Source organism: Tenrec ecaudatus, chromosome 10 (assembly GCF_050624435.1).
Source record: "Tenrec ecaudatus isolate mTenEca1 chromosome 10, mTenEca1.hap1, whole genome shotgun sequence".
Classification (NCBI taxonomy): domain Eukaryota; kingdom Metazoa; phylum Chordata; class Mammalia; order Afrosoricida; family Tenrecidae; genus Tenrec; species Tenrec ecaudatus.
The window spans coordinates 65,524,929-65,548,220 of record NC_134539.1 but is presented as its reverse complement, the minus strand read 5'-3'; the positions used below and the strand labels follow the sequence as shown (position 1 = coordinate 65,548,220).

General features: G+C 42.4%; 1 protein-coding gene across 4 annotated transcripts in view; it reads left to right on the top strand.

Annotated features, from left to right (window-relative positions):
• The window catches only part of PCSK5 (proprotein convertase subtilisin/kexin type 5), a 516,123-nt gene that overhangs the window by 125,516 nt on the left and 367,315 nt on the right, over nt 1-23,292 (top strand). For all 4 annotated transcript variants that reach the window (XM_075560524.1, XM_075560523.1, XM_075560525.1 and 1 more), the window contains exons 4-5: nt 15,448-15,591; nt 17,488-17,564. In XM_075560524.1, coding sequence (XP_075416639.1) covers nt 15,448-15,591; nt 17,488-17,564 — 221 coding nt within the window. The remainder of the gene's footprint in view (nt 1-15,447; nt 15,592-17,487; nt 17,565-23,292) is intronic.

Here is a 23,292-nt window from a genome sequence, read left to right as displayed (position 1 = left end):
AGCCCATAGCTGTGTTTTCTCATTTCCTGATGCAAACTCAGCATCTAAAGGCCATAGTGGTTTGAACAACTTTAACAACAGAAAAAAGAGTGACATGTTTGTACAATTAGCAAAAACAGAATAACTGTATTGTAACGGCCATTTCTTTATTGAGGGAGAGACAGTACACAGAAGAAAAACATCCTACAGAGCTGCAGACAGCTCAATTGGGACAAAAACTATAATAACTAAATCCTAAACATAATTTGAAAATTCTCAAGTTCAATTTTTTAGTTGTTCAAATTTTGAATAAGTTTTCAAATAACTTCGCAGTTTTTGAAGAGCTCTTGTTCGTCCTTACAAAGATCATTTGAACAATGTAGCTGCTACATTTAAACAATGTAGCTGTCCTGTGTGTGGGACATAGTTCTTCTGTGTGTTACCACCTGGTACAGCATGCTCTCATTGCTACTGGAGTCGCTGTTGACTCCTCAGGACCTCCTGTGGATTTCCCGGAATGGAACTATGGAGGGGATTAGAAAGCCCATCCTTTCTCCTGAAGACTTGCTGGTGGTTTTGAGTTGCCAACTATGCGAATTACAGTCCTATGAGTAACCACCGCACCACCAGGCACCATTCGCCCTCTACAAAGACCTCCCCAAATAAACTAAAGTCCAGTAACAAAAGCCACAGGATAGCAGATACAGGGAGAGACTCTAGCTAGACTCTCTCTTTCCCAGTACAGAATTCCAGTCAACTTAAAATGATTGGAGGCCCTAGGTGGTTGGGCCAAAAGTGTAAATGCTCAGCTCCTGAGGTTGGTAGTTCAAAATCCACCCAGAGATGCACACGGAGAAAGAGTCTGGTGATATATGTGTGTGCTTATATATCTATATTTTCTGTTACTTTTTATTATTAGTGTTTTTATATCTTTTGAGAGTGTTGGGAGCTTTGCACATAATAACCATCTGCTAGTGAATGTGGGGAAGAGCCGTGGTGATGCAATTTATGAATTGTGCTGCTACCTGTCAGGTCAACAGCTCGAAACTCCCCCAGGCTTCCTAATCTCCTGTACATTTAGTCTCAGAAACCTGCAGGGGGCACTCTGCTTTGTGCTGTGGAGTTGCAGTGATCGGGATTGATTCACCGGCAGGGACTTTGGTTTGAGTGAAACACCGATAATGGTAACGTCAGCACGTTATGTTCTGCAGCATTGCCTAGAAACAAGCTGTCCGTCAGAGGGTTAGCTTGCAGTAACAGTAATATGACGTAAGTCGGGCTCCCTGTCCCTGTTTTCACTTTCCGAAAGTGATCCAGAGAGGATTTTCACGATGAAAGAAAAGGTGAGCCATGCGAGTGGCAGGTCAGTATTTGCTTTGTGCCCAGCCTTTTTGCGTCATCAGTTCACGAGGCAAGGAGGGCCACACCACCAGCCCCTTCCCTGGGACGGACGCCCAGCATCTCGGCCTCAAGCTGACACAGGTGAACTCGGCGTGACCACTCTGTGCCAGTGTGTAATTTGGCATGCTTCAGCAGGTTATTTTTTGTGCCTGGGAATGTTCAACATTGTCCCCCATGTGAACGGATAGCAATTGCTTCCCCACTTTATGCTCTCTTGGCTTATGGGAAGCTTCTTAAGAACATTAGCTTCTCGTACACTGAGGGGGACCGGTACATCTCTTCACATTCATGCCAGCATGGAGCCCCTTCCCTTGACTGTAGGCTGGCCCATAACTCACTTCCAGCACATAGAGGGCGCTGGAAGAGATGCCATTCGATTTCTGGGACTACATAACAAAGAAGCCCTTTAGCTTGCCCCTTGATCTCTTAGAAGACTCACTTTGGGGGTAGATAGGTAGTCACCATAAATATAGAGTGCCAACTGTCTTGAGACATAGCTAGTCATGTGGAGGAGTCTTGTTGAGACAAAGATGCACTCTAAAAGCCCCAGTGATTCTAACCACCAGCCCAGGTAGCTAACAACTGAATATAGAAAACAAATGACAACGCGACCTGTCAGATAGGGTAGAACTGCCCTTGCGAGTTGCTGAGACCATAACTCTTTACGGGAGTAGAGAAACCCATCTTTCTCCCAAGGAGCAGCTGGTGGTTTTGAACTGCCCCTCTGACCGCTAGCAGCCCAACGTGTAAGCACTATGCCACCAGGGCTCCTTATGAAGGGAGACACCATTGTAAACACCCTGCTCAGTCCAGCCCTCAGATGGCACCATCCTCAACAGGCACCTGCATGAGGAACCCGAAGTCCTAGTCAACCCATAGAACATAATTCTAATTACATAATTGCATGTAATAGTGAATTGCGGTTTTATGCTACTAAGTTGTGGGCCGTTGGGGCTAGGTGCCATGGAGTTGGCTGCCGCGTGTAGAGAGCCTGTGTACAGCAGAAAGAAGCGCTGCTTGGTGCTGTGACATCCTCACAATTGTCATTGTGCTTACACTGTACAGTGTAGAAAATAAACAGCACCAACGCGACTGTGAATTTCACTTATCCAGTCCTTCCCCATGCCAGGAGCTGATTACAGACTGACTGGAGAGTTGGAAGGAACTTTATATGCTGTGTATACAAGATCAGTTGAAAAATGAATTTTTTCCTTTACCTTATAAACACGCTGCCATTATGCTTCACGGGAATATTGCCATTCACGAAATATTATAAATGAAAACTGACTCATTAATAAAATTGCATTAAAATATTTTCAAGATTTTCCTTGCCTGACCATAAACATCTCTAGCATTAGGGAAAACACGGTTTCATAATTTTTGGTCAAAATTTGTTTTGAAAAATAATTTTTCCAAAATAAATTTCGTTTGTAAACTTAAAAGCAGCAGTGCAGCTGAGTTCAGAGGGGAGTTGGGTATGCTTGCCCAAGCCATTATGCTACCCGAGTCATGTAGGTCACACGCTGGGCAGCTAATGGCCAAGCCAGCAGTGAGAGACAGCCAGCGGCTCTGCGAGAGAAAGATGAACGTGTAAATAAACAGTTACAGCCTCAGACACCCAGGCAGGGCACATCAACCCTGGCTTACTGGGCTGCTTTGGATCCAAATTGACTTGGGGGTGGTGAGTTTGGTTGATTTTCGCTTGCTCTTTCTTCTATCTATCTATCAAGTGTTTTATTAGGGGCTCATACAACTCTTATCACAATCCATACACACATCAGTTGTGTAAAGCGCATCTGTACATCCATTTCCCTCATCATTTTCAAAGCATTTGCTCTCCACTTAAGCCCCTGGCATCATCAGCTCCTCCTTTGTTTCCCCTCCCTCCCTCACTTACTCTTTGTAAAGAGAGTGAAGGTTCTTCCATCCTACAGATTCTGCCCCCTGATCTTTGTCAACAGCGGAGACCGTTTCTGGCCCAGTTGCATGCACAGAGGAGAAAGATGGCAAAGGTCTGTGCACACAGAACTCTGCAAATAATGTGAACAATGGCACTGCGTTTTGGAGAAGAATGAGGGTTGTCCCTGCTATTGCACTCCATCATCATTACATAATGCAGCGCCGCTGCTTCTGAAAGTCATTTTCATGAGCTTCCAGCATAGGGATTGTTTCTTGGCTCATAGGCACTTGTGGAAAAATCTTTCATTGAGATCATCCCTAAGAAAACACAATTTAGTAATTTACTAATTGTACAATATGGGGGAAGAGTAGTAGATTAATGAATATTTGGCTCTTGATTCATGGCCTGCCAGGAAGAAAGTCATTTGGTAAAACAAGTTTCCCTCAGCTCATGAAGAACATACTGCGTGACCTAGAAGGGAAGACAGTCCTGAGATTGAGCAATGGACCTAAAGCCAGAAAACAGCGCTGTCCTTAGAAACAAACAAACAAAACCGTGTCAAGAAGTACTCACTTCAGTCAGTGTCTTTATTGTTTAAAGGCAATCCATGTCTGCAGCTTTAGAGAGAAATCCTCCTGCAGGCCCCTACGGAGGTACAGTTACCTGTTCACAGGTTCCATCTCTGTAGACTTCTGCTGGGAGAATTGAGCATCCTGAGTGACAGTCAACTTTAAGGTAGTCCTCACCCCCAAAGGAATGCCTTCATTTTGGCCAAACTTTTCATTTGCAATGTCAAACAAACAGATGGCGTCGTAGGAGCCAGTGTGGAAGACCAAGATTTCTACATCATATTTGAACTTTTTTTCTGTTACCTATAATAAATATCTTTTATAAAACATTTTATTAGGGACTCATACAACTCTTATCACAATCCATACATACATCAATTGTATAAAACACATCTGTACATTCTTTGCCCTCATCATTTTCAAAGCATTTGCTCTCCACTTAAGCCCTTTGCATCAGGTCCTCTTTTTTCCCCCTCTTTCCCCGCTCCCCACTCCCTCATGAGCCTTTGATAATTTAAAAATTATTATTTTGTCCTATCTTGCCCTGTCCGGCGTCTCCCTTCACCCCCTTTTCTGTTGTCCGTCCCCCAGGGAGGAGGTCACATGCAGATCTTTGTAATCGGTTCCCTCTTTCCAACCCACTCACCCTCTACCCTCCCAGTATCACCCCCTCACACCCCTGGTCCTGAAGGTATCATCCACCCTGGAGTCCCTGTGCCTCTAGCTCCTATCTGCACCAGTGTACATGCTCTGCTTATAATATACATCTTGAGTCTGTAAATTGGCTTCTTAATTTTATCTCAGAATTTCCCCCCACCATCTCTCTTAATATTCCCTCTAAATAATCATCATTTACTAACTTACATTCTACTATGAAATTTAGAGGTAGGTAAAACTGGCTCTGTTTCCACAAATTGCTTGCCATTTCATTGGGAAGATCATTTAATCAGAGACTACTGATAGTGGTAATAATTCGCTATTTGTGGTGAATAGAAAGATCCTTGGGTTTGTTTGTTTTTTTACATTTTATTAGGGGCTCATACAACTCTTATCACAATCCACACATATACATACATCAATTGTATAAAGCACATCCGTACATTCTTTGCCCTAATCATTCTCAAAGCATTTGCTCTCCACTTAAGCCCTTTGCATCAGGTCCTCCTTTTTTTCCCTCCCTCCCCGCTCCCCCCTCCCTCATGAGCCCTTGATAATTTATAGATTGTTATTTTGTCATATCTTGCCCTATCTGGAGTCTCTCTTCCCCCCTTTCTCTGCTGTCCGTCTTGGGTTTTTATGAGAGCAATGTTCCAAGGAATGCACTGGGGTCTCAGGAGTTTTTTTTTCTTTTTTCAGGAGTTTGTTTTTAAAGGATACATAGTGACTGTGTGTAACAGACTGAAACACTGCCTGGTCTTTTGCCATCCACATGACTGTCAGGTTTGAGCCCATGGTTGCAACCATGTGTCAATCATCTTGTCGATGGTCTTCCTCTTTTTGATCAACCTTCTATCTTCCTAAGCATGATGTACTTTTCTAACAACTGATCTCCTTTAATAATACACCCCAAATCTAAAGAGCACTCTTGATTGTACTTTTTTCCCAAGACAGATTTTTGTTTATTTGTTAGTTATTTTACCAGACCATAGTACTTTCAATATTCTTTGCCAGATCCTTAATTCAAATGCATCAAATCTTTGGCAGTCTCTCTTATTCATTGTCCATCTCTCACATGCACATGAGACAATTGAAAATAACAAGGCTTTGGGTCAGGTGCATCTTAGTCCTCAACAATGACATTCTTGTTCCACAGTGCTTTAAAGAGGCCTTGTGTAACAGATGTGTCCGAGGCAATACATTGCTGGATATCTTGAGTGCTGCGTCCATGAGCAAAATGAACTTGAAAGTGCCGATCTTCTTCTCCGTTTATCCTGACGTTGCCTATTGGGCCAGCATTGAGGAGCTTGATTTCTTTGCATTGAGTTATAGTCTTTATTGACGGATGTAACCTTTTATTTTCAACAGCAAGAGCTTCAAATTGGTTTCCTTTTTAGGAAGCCGGATTTGCTGTGTCATCTGCATATTGCAGGTTGCTCCTGGGTCCTGCTGCCCTCCGGGTGCAGGTTCTTCATAGAGAGTCCACAGCCTCTCGGATTGTGTGCGCAGCGTGCAGATAGAATAATACGGTGACGGCCGACATTCACCGTCTCTGATTTTAAACCATACAGTCTTCCTCGTGTGCCTCGAGACTTCCTTTGATCTACGCACAGGTTTGACGTGAGCACAAAGACGTTCTGGAATTCCCGTTTTTCTTAATGTATAGTTTGCTATGATCCATACAGTCGAATGTCTTTGCTCACTCAAGTAAACCTCCCTCTGGTTTTCTCTACTTCCGGAGGAGATCCAACTGATGTCAGTGATGCTTTCTCTCTGGCCACATCCTCTTCTGAGTTCATCTTGAATTTCTGGCAGTTCTCTGTCAATGTATGGCTGCAACCGTTTGTTTTTTTTTTTAATATCTTAAGAAAAAAATTACTTGTGTGTGATATTAGATATGTTCAGTAATTTCTGCACTGCTGAATCACTTTTTTTCTCTAATTAGTACAAATATGGATATACTGGTTGGCCGAGTGGCTGTCAATTAGTATTCCATGATTTTCTGGAGCCTTGTTATTTGTTCATGCCTTCAGCACAACTTAAACTTCTTCTTTCCATGCCATTGGTTCTTGACCATATTGCCTCCAGAAATGATTGAGTGTTGAATACCGTATATACTTCAGTATATGCTAATCCGAGTATCAGCCGAGGCACCTATTTTTACCACAAAAACTGCATTAAAAATGTGCCGAGAAACTTGGCTTGTACACAAGTCTATATGGTAAATCTTTTGGGTACAGTGACTCTGTGTATTCCTTCCCTTTCCCCCCTAGTGTGTTCTACAACCTGAAATATCTTTCCCGTAGAATCTCCAGTATTGTAACTCAAGGCTTGAATTTATTCACATTTTTCAGGTTGAGAAATGCGGAGTGCATTTTACCCACCAGGTCTTAGCACATTTTAACTTTGTCTTCTCAAACTCTCCTATGAAATGTCCTGTTTGGCTCTTTTCATGATTTCTTCTAGTTGCTCTACGTTCTCTACTTTCAAGAACAAATTTCAAAGTTTATTCTGACATCCATTTTGATCTTTTCTGTTTTTGTAATGACCTTTAGCTTTCTTCCCACAATTCATCTTGTCTTCAGTTGTTAGTGTGCAATATATGTCAAACCTATAGTATAAATAGTATTAATTTCAGGTGAGATATACTCAAGGCCACATTTCCCCTCTCATAGACTTATTTTAACTTTCTGTAGCTCAAACTGAACTTTCATATAAGCAATTAATGAATTTTTGCATGATCTTTTCCCACAGATGTAGTCAGTTTTAACTAGTTCACTTTAGGCATTCAAGATACATCAATCTTATATTTAATAATTTTACATGGAGAGATTTAAAGTTGTTAAAAATGACTTATGAGAACATTTATTATCTGAACCCCACGCTCTTCATTCTTCTCACCTCTTCACATCCCCTGTCTTTTCTTGGGTCTTTAACTTCTTTTACCAGTTCCGTCTCTTTATGAATTGTATGCACTAAACATATCTTCCTCACCCTTATTTGTTTTCTGACTGGTTAGCTCATATTTTGAAACTTTGTTTATATGCCATTGTCTCTAAAAGGCACTCTGGTTCTTTCCATGGTTGTCTTTGACTAGATTTCGTTTTCCTACAGTACCCCAACCAATCTCTGTTATAAGGCCTAAGGAGTTGAAATTGCTTGCTTGTCTCACAGACTAGACTTCAAGGCCACAAACCAGGATAATGAATAGAAGGTAGGAAACATTCAATAGGCTTTTATATCTGTGAGAGGACAGACTGGAAGAACACAGATGGGTTAGAAACACTAAGCAGTGGACAGAGGCCAGAAGTTGCACTGCCAGGTGGCTGTTGAAGTGGAAGGACATGTGGGTTAGCCTCAGCACTAACGACAGGAGCGACACAGGGCCACTGCTTTCAAACACAGCCCTCTGAAACTTAGCTGAGAGTTTGTAGAATGACGTGAGCCGCGCTACGACATGCAAAAGTAAGATTGAGTTTCATGCCACTGAAATACTTAGGATTTTAGCCACCCCCCCTTTTAAAATCATTTTATTGGGGGCGCATACAACTCTAATCATAACCCATACATACATCAGTTGTGTAAACACATTTGTACATTCATTGCCCTCATCATGCTCAAAACATTTGCCCTGTACTTAAGGCCTTGGCATCAGCTCTTCATTATTTCCCCCTCCCACCCCGTTCTCCCCTCCCTCGTGAATCTGTGATAATTTATAAATTATTATTTATTTTTTTAATGTGTTACACTGTCTGACATCTCCCTTCACCCACTTTTCTGTTGTCCATACCCTAGGAAGGAGGTTATATGTAGATCCCTGTAATAGGTTCCCCCTTTCTACCCCACCTTCCCTCCACCCTCCAGGTATCATCACTCTCACCACTGGTCCTGAAGGGTTCATCCGTTCTGGATTCTCTGTGTTTCCAGTTCCTATCTGTACCAGTGTACATCCTCTAGTCCAGCTGGATTTATAAGGCAGAATTGGGATCATGATAGGGGGAGGGGGGTGGGGAGCAGGGCAGGAAGCATTCAGGAACTAGAGGAAAGTTGTATGTTTCATTGTTGCTCCACTCCCACGACGCTTCTGTAAGGGGATGTCCAGTTGCTTACAGAGAGGTCTTGGGTCCCCAATCTGCACTCCCCCTCATTCCAAAGCTAGTTTTACAAATATTGAAAGACCTGCAACACCCATACTGGTCATTGAGTTGATTCCAAGTCATAGCAACCCCACATGTGTCAAAATAGAACTGTGTTCCATAAGATTTTCAGTGGATGATTTTTCCAGAGTAGTTCAGCAGGCCTCTCTTAACCATTCTGGGTAGATTTTTAACCACCAGTCTTTTGGATAGAAGTGAAGGATGTAGCCATTTATACCACCTAGGAACTCAAGACATGTAGGAATTCATTAAAAGAGACCAAAATGCGTTTATTTGTTTAGTGGTTTTGTTATGTATTTTTAGCAGTGAAGATTCTAGTAAAAAATGAATCAGGCTTGGAAAGATTCCAGGGAGGTCACAAAGTATATGAGCGAAATACCTCCTTAACCAAGCGAAATACCTCCTTAACTAAATCCACGGAGCATCTTTGGCTGCTCTGCCTCAGCTTCTTGTTCCTCAAGTACTGGCATCCTTTTAGGGATTTATTCTCAATTCCTTCAGTATCGGTAGGCTGGGAATCTGGTACACAGAACCAGTGTCCACTCTTTTTTGGATATCTATTGGTCATATATGGGACATCCTTAGAGTTTTATAAGTTTTATAACACTCCCCTGCTAATACTATTGCAGATGTGAATCATGGTCCTGGTAGATTTAGAAGACTCGTGTCAGCTTCTGGAGTAAACGAATATGATTCGTAGGAAGCCAAAATCATTCGAACATTGCACCAAAGATAAGCAGATACTGTTCTCTCCCACACATCAGTCTCCAAGCCCCCGTTCAGACCCACCCACAGCCCTCAGTGAGTTTCCGTAGCCCTGGACTCTGCTGTACATTGCTTGGTTGGAATCTGAACACACTATTGATCAGCGTTTTGGACTGGCAAGTTACCTAGGCTTATTCAGCTTCATCTTTTTTAACCTGTTAGAAGTGGATGGTATTGATTGGGTTCATCATGTCTTTCAATAATGAATGACATTCAACAACAAAAATGTGGTTTTGTTCCATATGTATTCACCACAATAAAAGAAAACATGGTAAAAGTACTTTTCTCAGGTGGTTATTCTGAGCCTTACATGAAGTGAATCCACATAAAGTGATTATTACAATATCTGATTACAATAAGGACCTAGTCGATCATCTCAAGTGTATTTCAACTTAAAAGAACATTCATTCCTTTAAAAATTTCTTACAGCTCTTGAGCTCCAGATTTTATGAAAGATGTCCAGAATATATGTACTTAACTAAGTAGACAGGCTTCTGCACTTACCTAGAAAATATTTTTGTGTGCGTATTTTATTCTACTTGCTGATTAGCATTATGGTCAAAGATGCACCTTTTTTGCATAGATGCCACTTTATGAGTGCCTATATCTATAAAAATGAGCAGGAGGTGTTTTCTCCGTCCACAGACTACTGGCAGCACATGAACGGGCAGTGTGCTGGAGACCTTCAGAATGTGGAGAAGCTAGAAAAGGATGCCACTGAAGGTTATTTTGTCTCTGTGTTTTCCCAGTCTGCAGAAAGGTGTTTCCTTTGGGGATAGACAGTTCCTTCGTTGAGCAACCACTGATATCTTTATGAAGACACAGCCAGTGTGGTTACAAGCAGAACAGCTCAGAACCCTGAACTCATAAGACCCGTTTTTAGAGCTCACAGCACAGCCTCCTGAGAAATTCATTCCTAAAAAGAATAGAAAGCATCTATGGATAAGGAACCGGGAGACCTAGGTTGCAGCCATCTTTTCATGGGGACAGTTTTGTTGTGTGTGTCCAGTGCGGATTCTTTGTTGCATAGACCACCAATGGAATTTCGTACAGATTCCGACCTGAAGACACACAATTACTATAAATATTTATCATTTGCATGTCCCGTGCACCTATGTGGTTTCCATCAGCTTCAGATAACGCTTCAAGCTTCTGAACGGCCCCTTTTAGGAACACCAGGACTGCACCCTGCTGTGGTACCGTCATTCCAGACATGGGCTGTTAGTTCTAGTCCCCACAGAGATCATCTCAGTGTGGTGAACAAAGGGACTGTGACTGATAAACATCCACTTTGTCCATGAGTGTGACTTGGAAACCGATTTCTTTCATATCAATAGGACCACATTTAAAAACCATTTCTACCAGGCAGCTATAACATGAATAACTTGTTCTCATCCTTGCGTTGTCCATAGTCTCTATGTACTTTTGGTATATCAAAATAACTGTACTATTCTGAATCCCTTGAAATATGTGTTAAAATATATAGCTCCCACCCTATGTATATACCCCCCAAAAGCAGGGGTGCAAGCAGATATTTGCACCCTAATGTTCATTGCAACTCTCCTCACAAAAGCCAAAAGGTAGACCTAGTCTAAAAACACCTACCAGCAGCTGTATGGACAAAGTAGAGTACATTCATACAATGGAATATTACTAAGTCTTAATGATAAATGAAGTCTTTCTGCATGTTGCAATATGGATGAATCTTGGAAACATTATGCTGAGTGAAATAAACATGGCACAAAAGGTTAGATATGCTATGATACCATTAAGATGAAGTAATCTAGAATGGGCAAGCACAGAGAGAGAAAAGTGGTTATTCGCAGTCGGTAAGAGTGAAGGGAGGAAACAGAATCTAATACTTAGGGGACACTGAGTTTCTCTGTTCTGGGTGATGGAGAAGTTTGAGAGTGTTTAAGGGTGCTGGTAGACTAACATGAAGGATATAATTAATATAGCTGAATTTTACATGTGAAGATTGTTGAGATGGCAAGTATTTCCCCTCCACGATTCTAAAATAAAAAGGTCTACAGTTGTCACTCATGGGCATATACCCAAAAGAATAGAAACCAACGTCTCAAATATTTGCAGATCGGTGTTCATTGCAGCACTGTTCCTGACAGCGAAAAAGTGGCAGCACCTGAACTACGCAGCAACAGAAATATTTTAGAAATAGAGGCGGTCCTTGGACAACCTGGTGAATACAATTAATATCATAGAGTGGAATCCTGAAAAATGGCTAAATAGGGAATTTTGTGTTAAGTATATCTTACCATAATCAAACTTAAAAAACAAATCTACAGTACACGTTCAGGATTTAGGATTAGACTGTAGGCTCGCTAGCCCTGGACCCGATCAACTAGCATATATATTGTTTAACTTCGAGCATTTTGTTTACTCACTATATTCGCTTATCCAAATGGAACTATTAATTGACTATTGCTCCTGCTTTGCCTCCGTCCTTCAATGAGAAGGAGAGCAGAGAACACTGGTCCTCGGCTGTTCAATGGTAAAGGCCGATTCAGCGGACGCAGAGGTGGAAGTGAAAACCCTTAAGTGTTCCACTTTGGCCCCACATGCTTCCATAGAGGGCTAGCCTTCTTCAGTTCTCATCATCGCAATTTCAGGCAGCGTCCCTCTGCTCCAGGATGGCAATCCCCTCTGTGGGCACCCATTTCCCGTGCGCTGCCTTCCTGCGGCCCACCGTTTGGCCACGTTAGCATTAGGGCATGTCAGGCTCGATGCCACAGGTGGCCCGCTCAGGGTTTGAAAAGAAAATTAAATGGAAAACTGTCAGGCTTGCTTTGTGTTCAATTGAAGTAGTTGGTGAGGAGCGGCCCGCGCGCTGGGCTGCAGTGCTGACTTCTGAAAGCACACCGGCCCACCATTTTGGTTCGCACGTCAGCAGGCAGAGCCAGAGTTGTGGTCATAGTGCCATTTTGATTTGAATTCTCTGAGCATCTCCCCTCGTTTCTTAGGGTAATTGCTTCACCAGCATTTACTCAAGCTTTGGCTGGTGCTAACCATTGAGTCCAGGGCTAGTCACTGGAAGGCTGCTGGTTTACACCCACTCGGAGGCACCGAAAAGACCTGAGGACCTTCTCCCAAAAGGCCGCTGTCAATCAAGTGGGTCCTGACCCAGAGGCGCCCTGCGCGCAACAGAAGGATGGCCCGGTCCTGTGCCATCCTCGCAATTATTCCTACGCTTGAGCCATTGTTGCAGCCTCTGTGTCAGTCCGTCTCCTGTATTGGACTTTCCTCTTCTTCACTGCCCAGCCTTTACTCCATGTGATGCCCTTCGCCAGGGTCCGACACGGGGGAGTAGAGATCGTATTGTGTAAAACAGAAGGTGTAGGAAAGGGAAAGAGAGGAGTGGGCTACAGAACTTGGCGGGCAGGGGTAGGACCTGAGCCGAGCAGGCATGAAAGAGGAGTAGGGAGGTGACACAAGGTCAGCAGATGGAGATGTGTCTGTGGTCTTGAAGGCAAAGAAGAAATGATGAAGATGGACGATGGAAGTGACCATGAAACTACTGTCAACCGCTCCTCTGCATGAAATTAGTATTATCTCTGAGCAAATTGGGCAACCTTTTTTCTTTGAATGAACCCCTGAAATTATTCAAATGCATTTATAATATTCCATAAAAAGTAACCTTCATTAAAGAATTAGGGGAAAGTTGTGTGTTTCATAAGTGCTATACTGCACCCTGACTGACTCCTCTCTTCCTTGTGGCCCTTCTGTGAGGGGATGTCCAACTGTCTACTATGGGGCTCCACTCCACCCCCACCCCGCACCCTCCACCCCCTCATTCACATTGGGTATCATTTTCGTCTGGGTCTTAGATGCCTGATACCCGATCCCATCAACATCTCATGATCACACAGACTGGTATAGATGATCCAGTCAGGGTGCAGTATAGCACCGATGAAATGAAGCACACAAATTTCCTCTAATTCCTTGATGCTTCCCCCAACTAACATGACTTCAATTGTACCTTACACAGGGTTTAGACCAGAACATACACACTGCTATAGATAAGAGCCCAAAACACAGGGAATCTGGGATAGATAAACCCCTTAGGGCCTCAATAAGAATGGAGATAATAGGATAAGGGGAAGGTGGGGGGAGAAAAGGGGAATTAATCAAAAGGATCAACATATAACTACTTCTCTGGGACAAACAACAGAGAAGTGGGTGAAGGATGCTGTAAGATGTGAAAATAATAATTTATAACTTATCAAGGGTTCATGAAGGAGGGCGGGCGCTGGAGGGAGGGGGGAAGTGGGCTAATACCAAGGGCTCAAGTAGAAAGAAAATGCTTTGAAAATGATGATGGCAGCATATGTACAAATGTGTTTGACACACTGGATGAATGTATGGATTGTGATAAGAGATGTAAGAGCCCCCAATAAAAGTATTTAATAATCATTTTAAAAAGCAATCATTCTGGAAATAAATGAATGAACACAAGTATGTCAAGGACCATTGGGAATATATATCAGGAATTAACTTGATATTGAGGGATGAGGTCTAGAAAGAGATTATGTTTGGGATAAAAGCCAAGTGATAGCCTATGGAACTGCACAATCTCACCTTGCCTCTCCTAATTCTCTGTCATCGGTCATTCTCCCATCCGTACGGTTTCATTAATACCAGCTTTCCTGCTCTTTCTTGTAGATGTTAAACCCTTTCCTGCCTCCCACAATCTGTGAGTCATTGCCCTCTCTGCGAGGGCACTTACCTGCAGGGCCGTGATCAATCAGGTTCTTTCTCATCAATTAGGCCTCAGCTCACACTTCACTTTTCTCAGTGTCCGGAGTCCCTTTCTAACCATTTCACCTGGCGTCTTGAACCCAGAGCTCTCACCCACATGAATAGTTTTGAAACCCAGCGAGCATTCTGATTGGTCTCGTGTACTCATTTCTCTATTATTTTTATCTCCTCCCTGGAGAATCCTTATTGCTGTGAGCATCTGTGTCTTGTCAACCTCTTGCCCACCAGTGTGTTGTGGAGTGTTGTATTAGAGGACTCAATGACACTAGGCATTGTGTTTAGCACATACAAGGCTGTGCGTTCTCTTTGCCTCCCGAGTGCAGAAGCATGACAAAGCAGGCAGAAACGAGTGAAGGGGGAAGAGCTGGGGTGGCCGTATTGCTGTGGCATGTTGTCTCACACATCTCCTTTCCTCGATACCTTTCTGAGCCTTGGGGACCTGGAAAACAACACCACTCCAAAGGGTAGTTCAAAGAGAGGGACATTGAAAGAACAGTGCTAGTAAATTATAGTGGGAATAGCTCGTGGTTTAGCTCATTTCTCAGTATGTTTATATGTTGGCACCATTGCCAATAAAATGGCTCTATATGTTTTTACAGCCTGCCTTTGATAGCGCACATACACGTTCTTTAGTGTGTTGTGTGCATTCACCCTTCTGCATTATATGCACTCCTCTTTCCTGCCTCAAACTAGCCCTGGACGAGTCACCCTACCTCTGCGCATTAGGGTACAGGAGCCATCCTTAATGTACTGAAGGAAGGCAGGCAGCCTGTCATTGCCTCTCGGTCATGGTTTTCTCACACGAGCACACCTGCTGATACTTCACCAAAGCTACCTAACTAAATTGAGTTCTCCTTTGTAGCTAGGTTGGCCAACAAATTATAAAGTATGTGTCCTGGATGAGATTTGTAACTTAAATGCTCTGGTGTCAATCTAAGATCATTCCAAGTGTCATTGGCACGTGCCTGAGTGAAATGGCATGCAAATCCACTATTCTGCCTTCGTTCTATTATCTTCTTCCAAAAGATTTAAGCCATTCCAACTGGCAAATCCTTCTCCAGACCATTCCTTCCTGCCTTCCCATGTTCCATTCTTTCCTGCCCTTCCCTGTTAGGTGAGAGAAAGATGTGTCGCAACTCTTGTCAAGCAACCCACCAAATTGCAGCCAGGTATTCTTCGGTCAGCTCCCTCTCTCATTGCTTCACTATTCAATAACCTCTAATGTCCAATATTTATTCTTTTTCAGCACTGCAGTGACAACACGCATCCTTGCCAATCAGACATGAATATTGAAGGAGCCTGGAAGAGAGGCTACACGGGAAAGAACATTGTGGTGACCATCCTGGACGATGGCATTGAGAGAACCCATCCGGACCTGATGCAGAATTATGTGAGTGTTTCCCGTGGTTGCGTTGCCTCCTCCCCTGGAAACACGAGAGCTCACCTTAGCATTGTCCAACATGGGGAAAGCCCATCCAAAGATGCGTTGCGTGGATACAGTAGGCCCTGTGTGTTGCTTCTTTCTTATAAACGATATGCCTTTTAGAGTGCAGGAAGCATACCACACCCAGTGCCTCTGGTAGTCGGAACTAAAAAGGCGGCAGCTCTACCTGCAGCACCTTCGTGTTACCAACTGCCCCCGGGGTTTTCAACAGCCCACCCAAGTACCCAGGCAGTCTCCTTTGTTTCCTTTCTGAAAACAAAAAGTATTGTTAGAGCCCTTCTCAAGTAACTCCACCGGTGTCTTTTTTCTCTCTGCCTCTCCTGTTTTCAAGAACAATAATGTTCAGCCTCCTTCTGGTCCATGTGGAGCAGGCAATTAATTCCCTTTCTTGGGAAAGAACCATAAATTTCTTTATTTCTCATTTGGACAAAATGGAATTGAATGGCTCCTCTGAACCCAGTCCCCCAACAGACTCTGACAGCTCTGCCGCTGTTCACAGCACATGACTTGGGACCAATGAGAAAGGTAGTGCAGGCTTCTAGTTTGATAGGTGAACAAATTGCTATTTGATGGCTGAAATAAGCTATCCAGGGTCACATATAAGAGTAGAATGGTGTCTACTTGTCACCAAGCTGGGAGGCCTTTCTTGTCTTTTGCAAAAAGATTGTATAGTTTATTACTGCTCTTTACACCATAGGAATATGATCAAACATGAAAAGCTTTAGCCTAATTGTGATTGCATTTACTTTTTTTCCCCTTGGAAGAAACTTCTGTATAAGTGCCTATGACGCTGATTATGGAGGAATAATCATAAAAACAAAAAGTGTTTCCACATCCGTTGCTGTCAAGTTGATTCTGGTTCTTAGGCTAGAGTGGCAGCATGCCCTTGGCTTTCCCAGACTGCAGAGCTCTACAGCTGCAGACTCTTCCATTTCTCCCATCTAATGGCAGATGGATTGGAACCGCCAACTTGTAGATTAGCAACGGAGGCCTCAACCCTTAACACGGCCACATTCAGCATAAGTGACTTCAGAGCCTCCTAAATTAGGTCGGCTTCAGTGATAGAAACTTGAGCAGTGCTAACAGCCAAATATTTAGTGGCTGGAGGATTTTTCACGATCGTTTGCAAAAGCAAACAAATATAGCTTTGGTTTTGGAGGTACTGTTGTTTTATTTTAGAAGCTTGGTGTACAATAACGCTTGTCATTTTGGTTGGGACCAAAGGCCTTTGGGTGTGAGTAAGGAGCTAATTGTATAGCAGATAACAATCTTTATAACCAGGCAAGTGTTGTCTAATAGAAATCTGAAGATGCCTGATTTAATCAATACCCAATAAAAGTTTTCATTGGTTTGCCAACTATTAGTGAATTATTTTTGCCCTCTGATGTCCTTGAATTATGCTAAAAAAAAAGTTGCACACTCAAGAAATGGGTTAAGAAACTGGAAGAGAGCCGAAAGAATGAATCCCATTTCTAGCTAGTCAAGAATTACTTCACAAGAGAGGTGGTCCTTCCAAATGCTATATTCAGTAGATAATGTATTTTAATAATTTGGTGGAGTCAGTTGTAGGTATAAGGTGAGATATGATGGGCAAATCTGAACAAGAATGAGGACCAGCCAGGAACTTGTATGGTCTGTGTAGAGTATTTCTTCCCCACAGAGAGGCAAATACAACGCTGCTGATTATTGGACCAGTGATCGCTCCCTAAGGTAGCTTGGCACCACAGAGGCTCCGTTAACCTAATTCCGCTCCCGCAGAAATGTGCTGAAGAATGCACGAGCCCGCAGCCCATGGCAAATTAAGGACTCTGCTTTTCCTTTCTCTCTCCTCGGTGGCCACAGGATGCTCTAGCAAGTTTCGATGTGAATGGGAATGACTTGGATCCAATGCCTCGTTATGATGCAAGCAATGAGAACAAGTAAGGCCCACGGGAGGGGTGGTTGGACTGTGTCTGGCAAGACCTGCCTGGAACTTTGGGTTCTGCACATGCTGAGGGAAGTCTAATCCCTAGGCTGCGCCAGGATAAAGAACCGTCTCTCCACTGAAGCTTCTGGTTAATACACAGGGTGGTCCCCTTAGTGAGAGCCAGGGTGTTCTAGAGGATGAGTCAGCATTTTGAGGCCTGAGAGTCATCTTGGGGAGGCTTACCCTTCACAAGACAATTGTCAGATGACACATTTTTTTGTGGTTTGGGGTGTTAAACAGAAGGGCCAACCCAAAAGAGTCTCTTCTATTTAACTGCACACATTTTATTAAATGTCTTTGAATCTCTATCAAGGCTTTCTTATTTTAATTCTTCCTTTACTTTATCCTGCCCTGCCATACCCTACCCTACCCTACCCTACCCAAGCCAACCCAACCCAACCCAACCCAACCCTACAGTGATTGTGTTTTCCATTAGTGATTCTAATTGCCACAAATACAGCTGGTCTACCTAAATGGATTGCATATAGTTATGAGGCATAGAAATCCACATGCATGTTTTAGTTAATCCCGTAGTTTTAATGAAAATGTGCTTTCATGAAATAACACCATGTTATCCTGTAAGAGTTTTAAGAGAGTAAGGGTGTTTTATTGCTGAAAATGACCCAGTTTCTGAAAAGATTAGTAGGTATTCCAATCTCTATGTCATGTTAATTAACTTTTTTACTTCTACTGCAACATTGCTCTGGGATAATTCTTTCACTTTTTGCTTACATGTGTTCGTTTGGGAATACAGAGGTTGCAGAGGGAGTTCTTGCTCATTTGTTATGTTCCATTTCTAGTCTACTTTTTACTCCAGGGGAACTTTTCTCAGCCGGTGTGATTTGGTCAAACAAGTCAATAAGTTCAGATAAGACCATGTTACTTGTGAAATTTTGACCACTTATTTGACTTTTTATTACTACACAAACACAAGAAAAGCAAAGTCATGTGCTGGTTAATATTAACAATCAAGGAGCTATTAATAAACAAGTTGATATAAAGGAAGTTTTCCAGAACATTCCAAGAAAAATTAGGCAAGGTCATTTTCTTTCATACCTAGTTATTGGTATTTGGTGTATAGTATTTAAAGTTAGTGTATTCCACACAGAAATTCTACAGAAACTTCAAAGTATGTTCCTATAGTTCAGTCTACATTGAAAACTAACACAAATCACTCTACAGAAGAAATTTGAAGCTCTCTATAGTATGCTATCATGCAACATCTGTGTTCCTAAAAATAATTTGCACTCTGCAGAACCTACGGGGACTTAGGACAATGGTCAGGCATCACATTCAGAAGACTTTACCAGTGACTCATTTATAAAAAGAGTGAGATAAGATTCTAATGTATCAAAATTTGTGTAGAGAAAAGAGAAACAGGAAAATCAGTATAGGAAAGTCTAGATCATGTTAATGCCCAACCTTTACTTGGGCAGAAGATTTTAAGGAGCCAAAGAATCTGTAGCTAAAAACTGAAAATCAGTTGAGATAGCAACAACTTTTATTTGTGTCTGTTGTCTGTTTAAACTTGGCTTTCCCAAATATCTGTATTCAAGAAGAGTCGTGCTCCTTGTTGTTAGGTTGAGTCTGGCTCTGACTCATACTGCCCCTACATACACCAGAACTAAGCAATGCCCGGTCTGTGTGGTCGTCTAGATTGTCATGTTTATTCCAGGTGTTTCTATGATGCGTCTGTCGCCTTTCCAAGCAGTGTCCATGATTCCTCGAGTGTAGTGAGTTTGATAACTCTGAGATGCAGGCATGTACAGCACCAGCACATCCTACATCTCTTTATGTGCGGTTCCCATGAGTAGATAACTCTGTTTAAGGTCTGGCATTGGGAATGTTTAAGGTCTGCCATTGGGAAATAGGGTTTATAGTTTAAACGATTTGCTTTTAGCCCTACCTCCCCCTAATTAATTGTCTGGCCTTTGGGCCTAACTACATGGTTTCTATATATGTACCTAGGTAGCCCTGGTGATATAGTGGTTACAAGTTAGGCTACAATCGCAAGGTCCTGAGTTCAAAACCACCAAGCGCTCCATGAGAGAAAGAGTAGACTTTTTACTCCCATAAAGAATTGAAGTCTTAGAACCCCACGGGGCAGTTCTACCCTGTCCTATTGGGTACCATGACTCAGAAATGACTTGATGGCACTGAGCTTGGTTTATGTATGTCTGCATATTTCTTTAAGTTTCTGAAAAAGATAATAATGCAGATAGAGATTGACAATAAAATATGTAAGACATCGAGCATAATTCATATTTCTTTTTTAATCATTTTATTGGGGGCTCTTACAACTCTTATCACAATCAATATATACACAATCCATACATACATCCATTGTGTCAAGCACATTTGTATATGTGCTGCCATCATCATTCTCAAAACATTTGCTTGGTACCTGCTCATTTTTTCCCTCCCCCATGAACCCTTAATACTTTATAAATTATTATCTTGTCATACTTTACACTGTCCGACGTGTCCCTTCACATAATTCATATTTCATCAGAGTGATTGATTAAAAAGCCAACCTATTATCAATTATGCCCATTCTGACTCATAGCAATCTCAAAGGACAAAGTAGAACTACTCCCTCTGCAGGATTTTTGAAACTAAATCTTTACTGGGGAAATCAACCTCTGTCAGAACCATTGGTGGATTGGAATTACCATCCTTACAGGGAAATTGACCTATGTTTCAATCTGCTGCATCTCCCCACCCCACCCCCTGCTGTTGCTGCCTCAGGGGGGTTTGTTACGATTGATATTTACGTCTATAGATGCTGGATAAATAAGAGCTGTCCTTGTCATTATGCTTTCTGTTTGTGTACCTAATTCTTAAGTAAGCAATACCTTAAAATATTTGCATCTGAGCATTTTGTATTTACATCAAGACTGGGAAATCCTTATTTGTAGGGTTAGAACTTTATAGATTTTTCTACTTGAGATTGGGAGCTGTGGCTCATTCAGGCTTTACAACATTTCTTTCAGTTCATTTCCCTATCTCCCAGAGCACTATGAGTCCTTGCATTTGCCATGGCCAAGTGAGGCTGAGGGATGCTCATCACGGCCACAGACCTCCACACAGGTGCCTTCTTCTTGCTGTGCAGTCCGTCCCACGGGCTTCAGAGCATATTTGGAATTAATTCAGACTTGGTTGCATCGGCCCTTTCCTTCCACCTTATTCTCTGAAACCCTTACTTGGCAAATGTTTCTGTATTAACTGCCTGGGGAATACAATGATAAAATGAAACAGACTACTAACGAATGAAGGAGAATTGGAAGGCGACTTAGAAGTTGTAAAGCCTGAAGGGCTCTCGTACTAAGAGAGAAAGTACCCTGGAAACTTTACGCAAAGCACCAATCAGTCTTGCCTGATTACATTTATGGCCTGTCCAAGCTTTGGGGTGAAGGAAATGACCTCTGAAGTGCAAAAGTTATAAAAATCCCTGTCTTGTCACTTAGTTAGGTTCCCAGATGTTGGCTTGTCAGACCTAAATAATTACTTGATGGGGAAGAAATAGCATTATCAAAGGAGATGGTGAAAACCTGTCCTCCAGTCCAGCTCATCCCTCCACTCATACTGGCTTGTCATGTAAAACCGACGACATTGTTTTAGACTTAAAGTAGAAAATGCCTTCCCGTCAAGTGAACCGGTCTCCTGGAATTTCATGCCTACTCCTATTTCCAGCAAATGAATGATTGATGTCTGAGTTAGATCATCCCTTCTCCAGTTGGCTGCATGTTCCATGTTCTCTCTGCTTAAAAGTCATAGGAAGGCATTTAGTAGAGATGCGACCATGCCATTAGGTTTTGAATGTGTGGCATATAGACCCAGAATCAAATTCCTTTTCAGAATAATCTAACCCACAGGTTAAAGACTCATTTTGCAAAAGAAATGCACTTTCATTTGTTTTCTTATCTCTGTTGCCAGAAAGGTTTAGCCAGGCTGGGTGGAAGTCCATTTTTTCTCGGTCTCCTTTCATATCGTGGTTCTGGTGTTGTGAATATTGCAGTGCTGTAGAAACCAACGTGTGTGTGTGTGTTTTATTCTTACAGCCTTGGTTTGTTGTCAGGAGACATTGTTCCAAGACAAAGTCCGTAAATGTAGGCAGTCCTTGCTCTTGCTCATAATGTGAAAAATCTTTAACTCTATACTGGAGATTCAAAGGCCAGCATATGAAGGTTTGTGGTCATAAGAGGTGGACATATTAATTCCTTCAACTGGGGATTTAGACAATAAGTTAAGATAAAATAGGTCTGATAGTATTTACCAAGGAAAAGTTGGGCCCTTAACAGGTACTGATTCCCCACTCCCCAATATATTTTTCCAATTTTTAACCTTATTTCTTCTGCAAAATAGCATTCACAATATACTACATTGTACAGTATGGTAGTTGTAACTTAATAGCTGCTTACTTCATGACTGTCGAATGAAGGTATGCACATGAACGGTAGATGTTCCCCCGAGAGGCTTACTGTGTTCAGCACAGGCAGTTGGGAAAGCTACCAGGTACTCTTTACATACAGTTATGAACTGCATGATGAAGGAAGAAAAGGCTACTATCTATATTTTGGTCATTTTACTTGGGTTCATGATGCCACTGACGCTGAAGTAATGAACATTTCTTAACCTCTTGTGGTTCTGGGAAGTGGACTGGGTGCTGACACTCCATACAGAGGTACAGAGTAGGCAAAGCTTGTTCTCAGACCAGAAAGCGGTCCGCTCATGCCCTTTATGGCCCTCTCGCTGCCAGCTTGGACAGGTCTCACTATTGAATGTCTCTTCTTGAACAGCTCGCGTAGCCTCGCCCGTACTTCTCTATTTCAAACTAGCCTTTGCCTTAGTTTACTCCCCGGTGCTCACCTAGGTCATCTAGTCTAAGAGACTCCTAAATGGTGGTGACAACACGCACCTCTGTCCTCCTTTCCGAATATTTCTGAAAGGAAATATGTAGGTTAGCTTCCTTTAATGTCTGCCTATTTTGCCAACAGTACAAACCCTTCAGACGTCCCTCACTGCTAAGCTTTCTCTATTTTTCTGCTCCTCCACCTACTTGAAGGCATCCTGGTAGTGTGGTGGATTACACTTGGTGCTGCTAACCTCAAGGTCTGTAGTTCAAAGCCACTCGCCTTGGACACTCATGTGCACACTTACATTGTATCCTGCAGGATTGCTAGGGGTCAAATTTGCCTCAACAGCAATGAGTTTGGTTTGTGTTTTTTTGATCTGCCCACTTAATTTAACAGCTCTGAGAATTCATGTAATTCTCTGTATGCACTAGAACTGTCCCACCACCTGCACTCATGTGATTCCTTATTGCTTGTAATCCACTCACGTCATTTGCTCCGACAGCTTTTTTCCAACTGTTAATTATTGGAATTTGGGCACCTCTAAACATCTTTTGGTAGGGGCACATTTTTTATTGGATATCACATTTACCAAGGTTTAAGGAATAGGGAGACAAGGAGAGACACTGAGAAGATGAATTTCAGTTCAGCTTGGAATGTAAATGACCTGTTCACACTAATCTTTAATTACAAAATTATTGACCCTGCTTGCATCGTAGATGAATTAGCCAAGTGTTTCCCATTTAAAGTAGCCGAGCTATTAAATAGTATTATGTATATTGAGCCTTTGCGCTTGACATATTGTGTGTGTGTAAATGTATGTGTGTG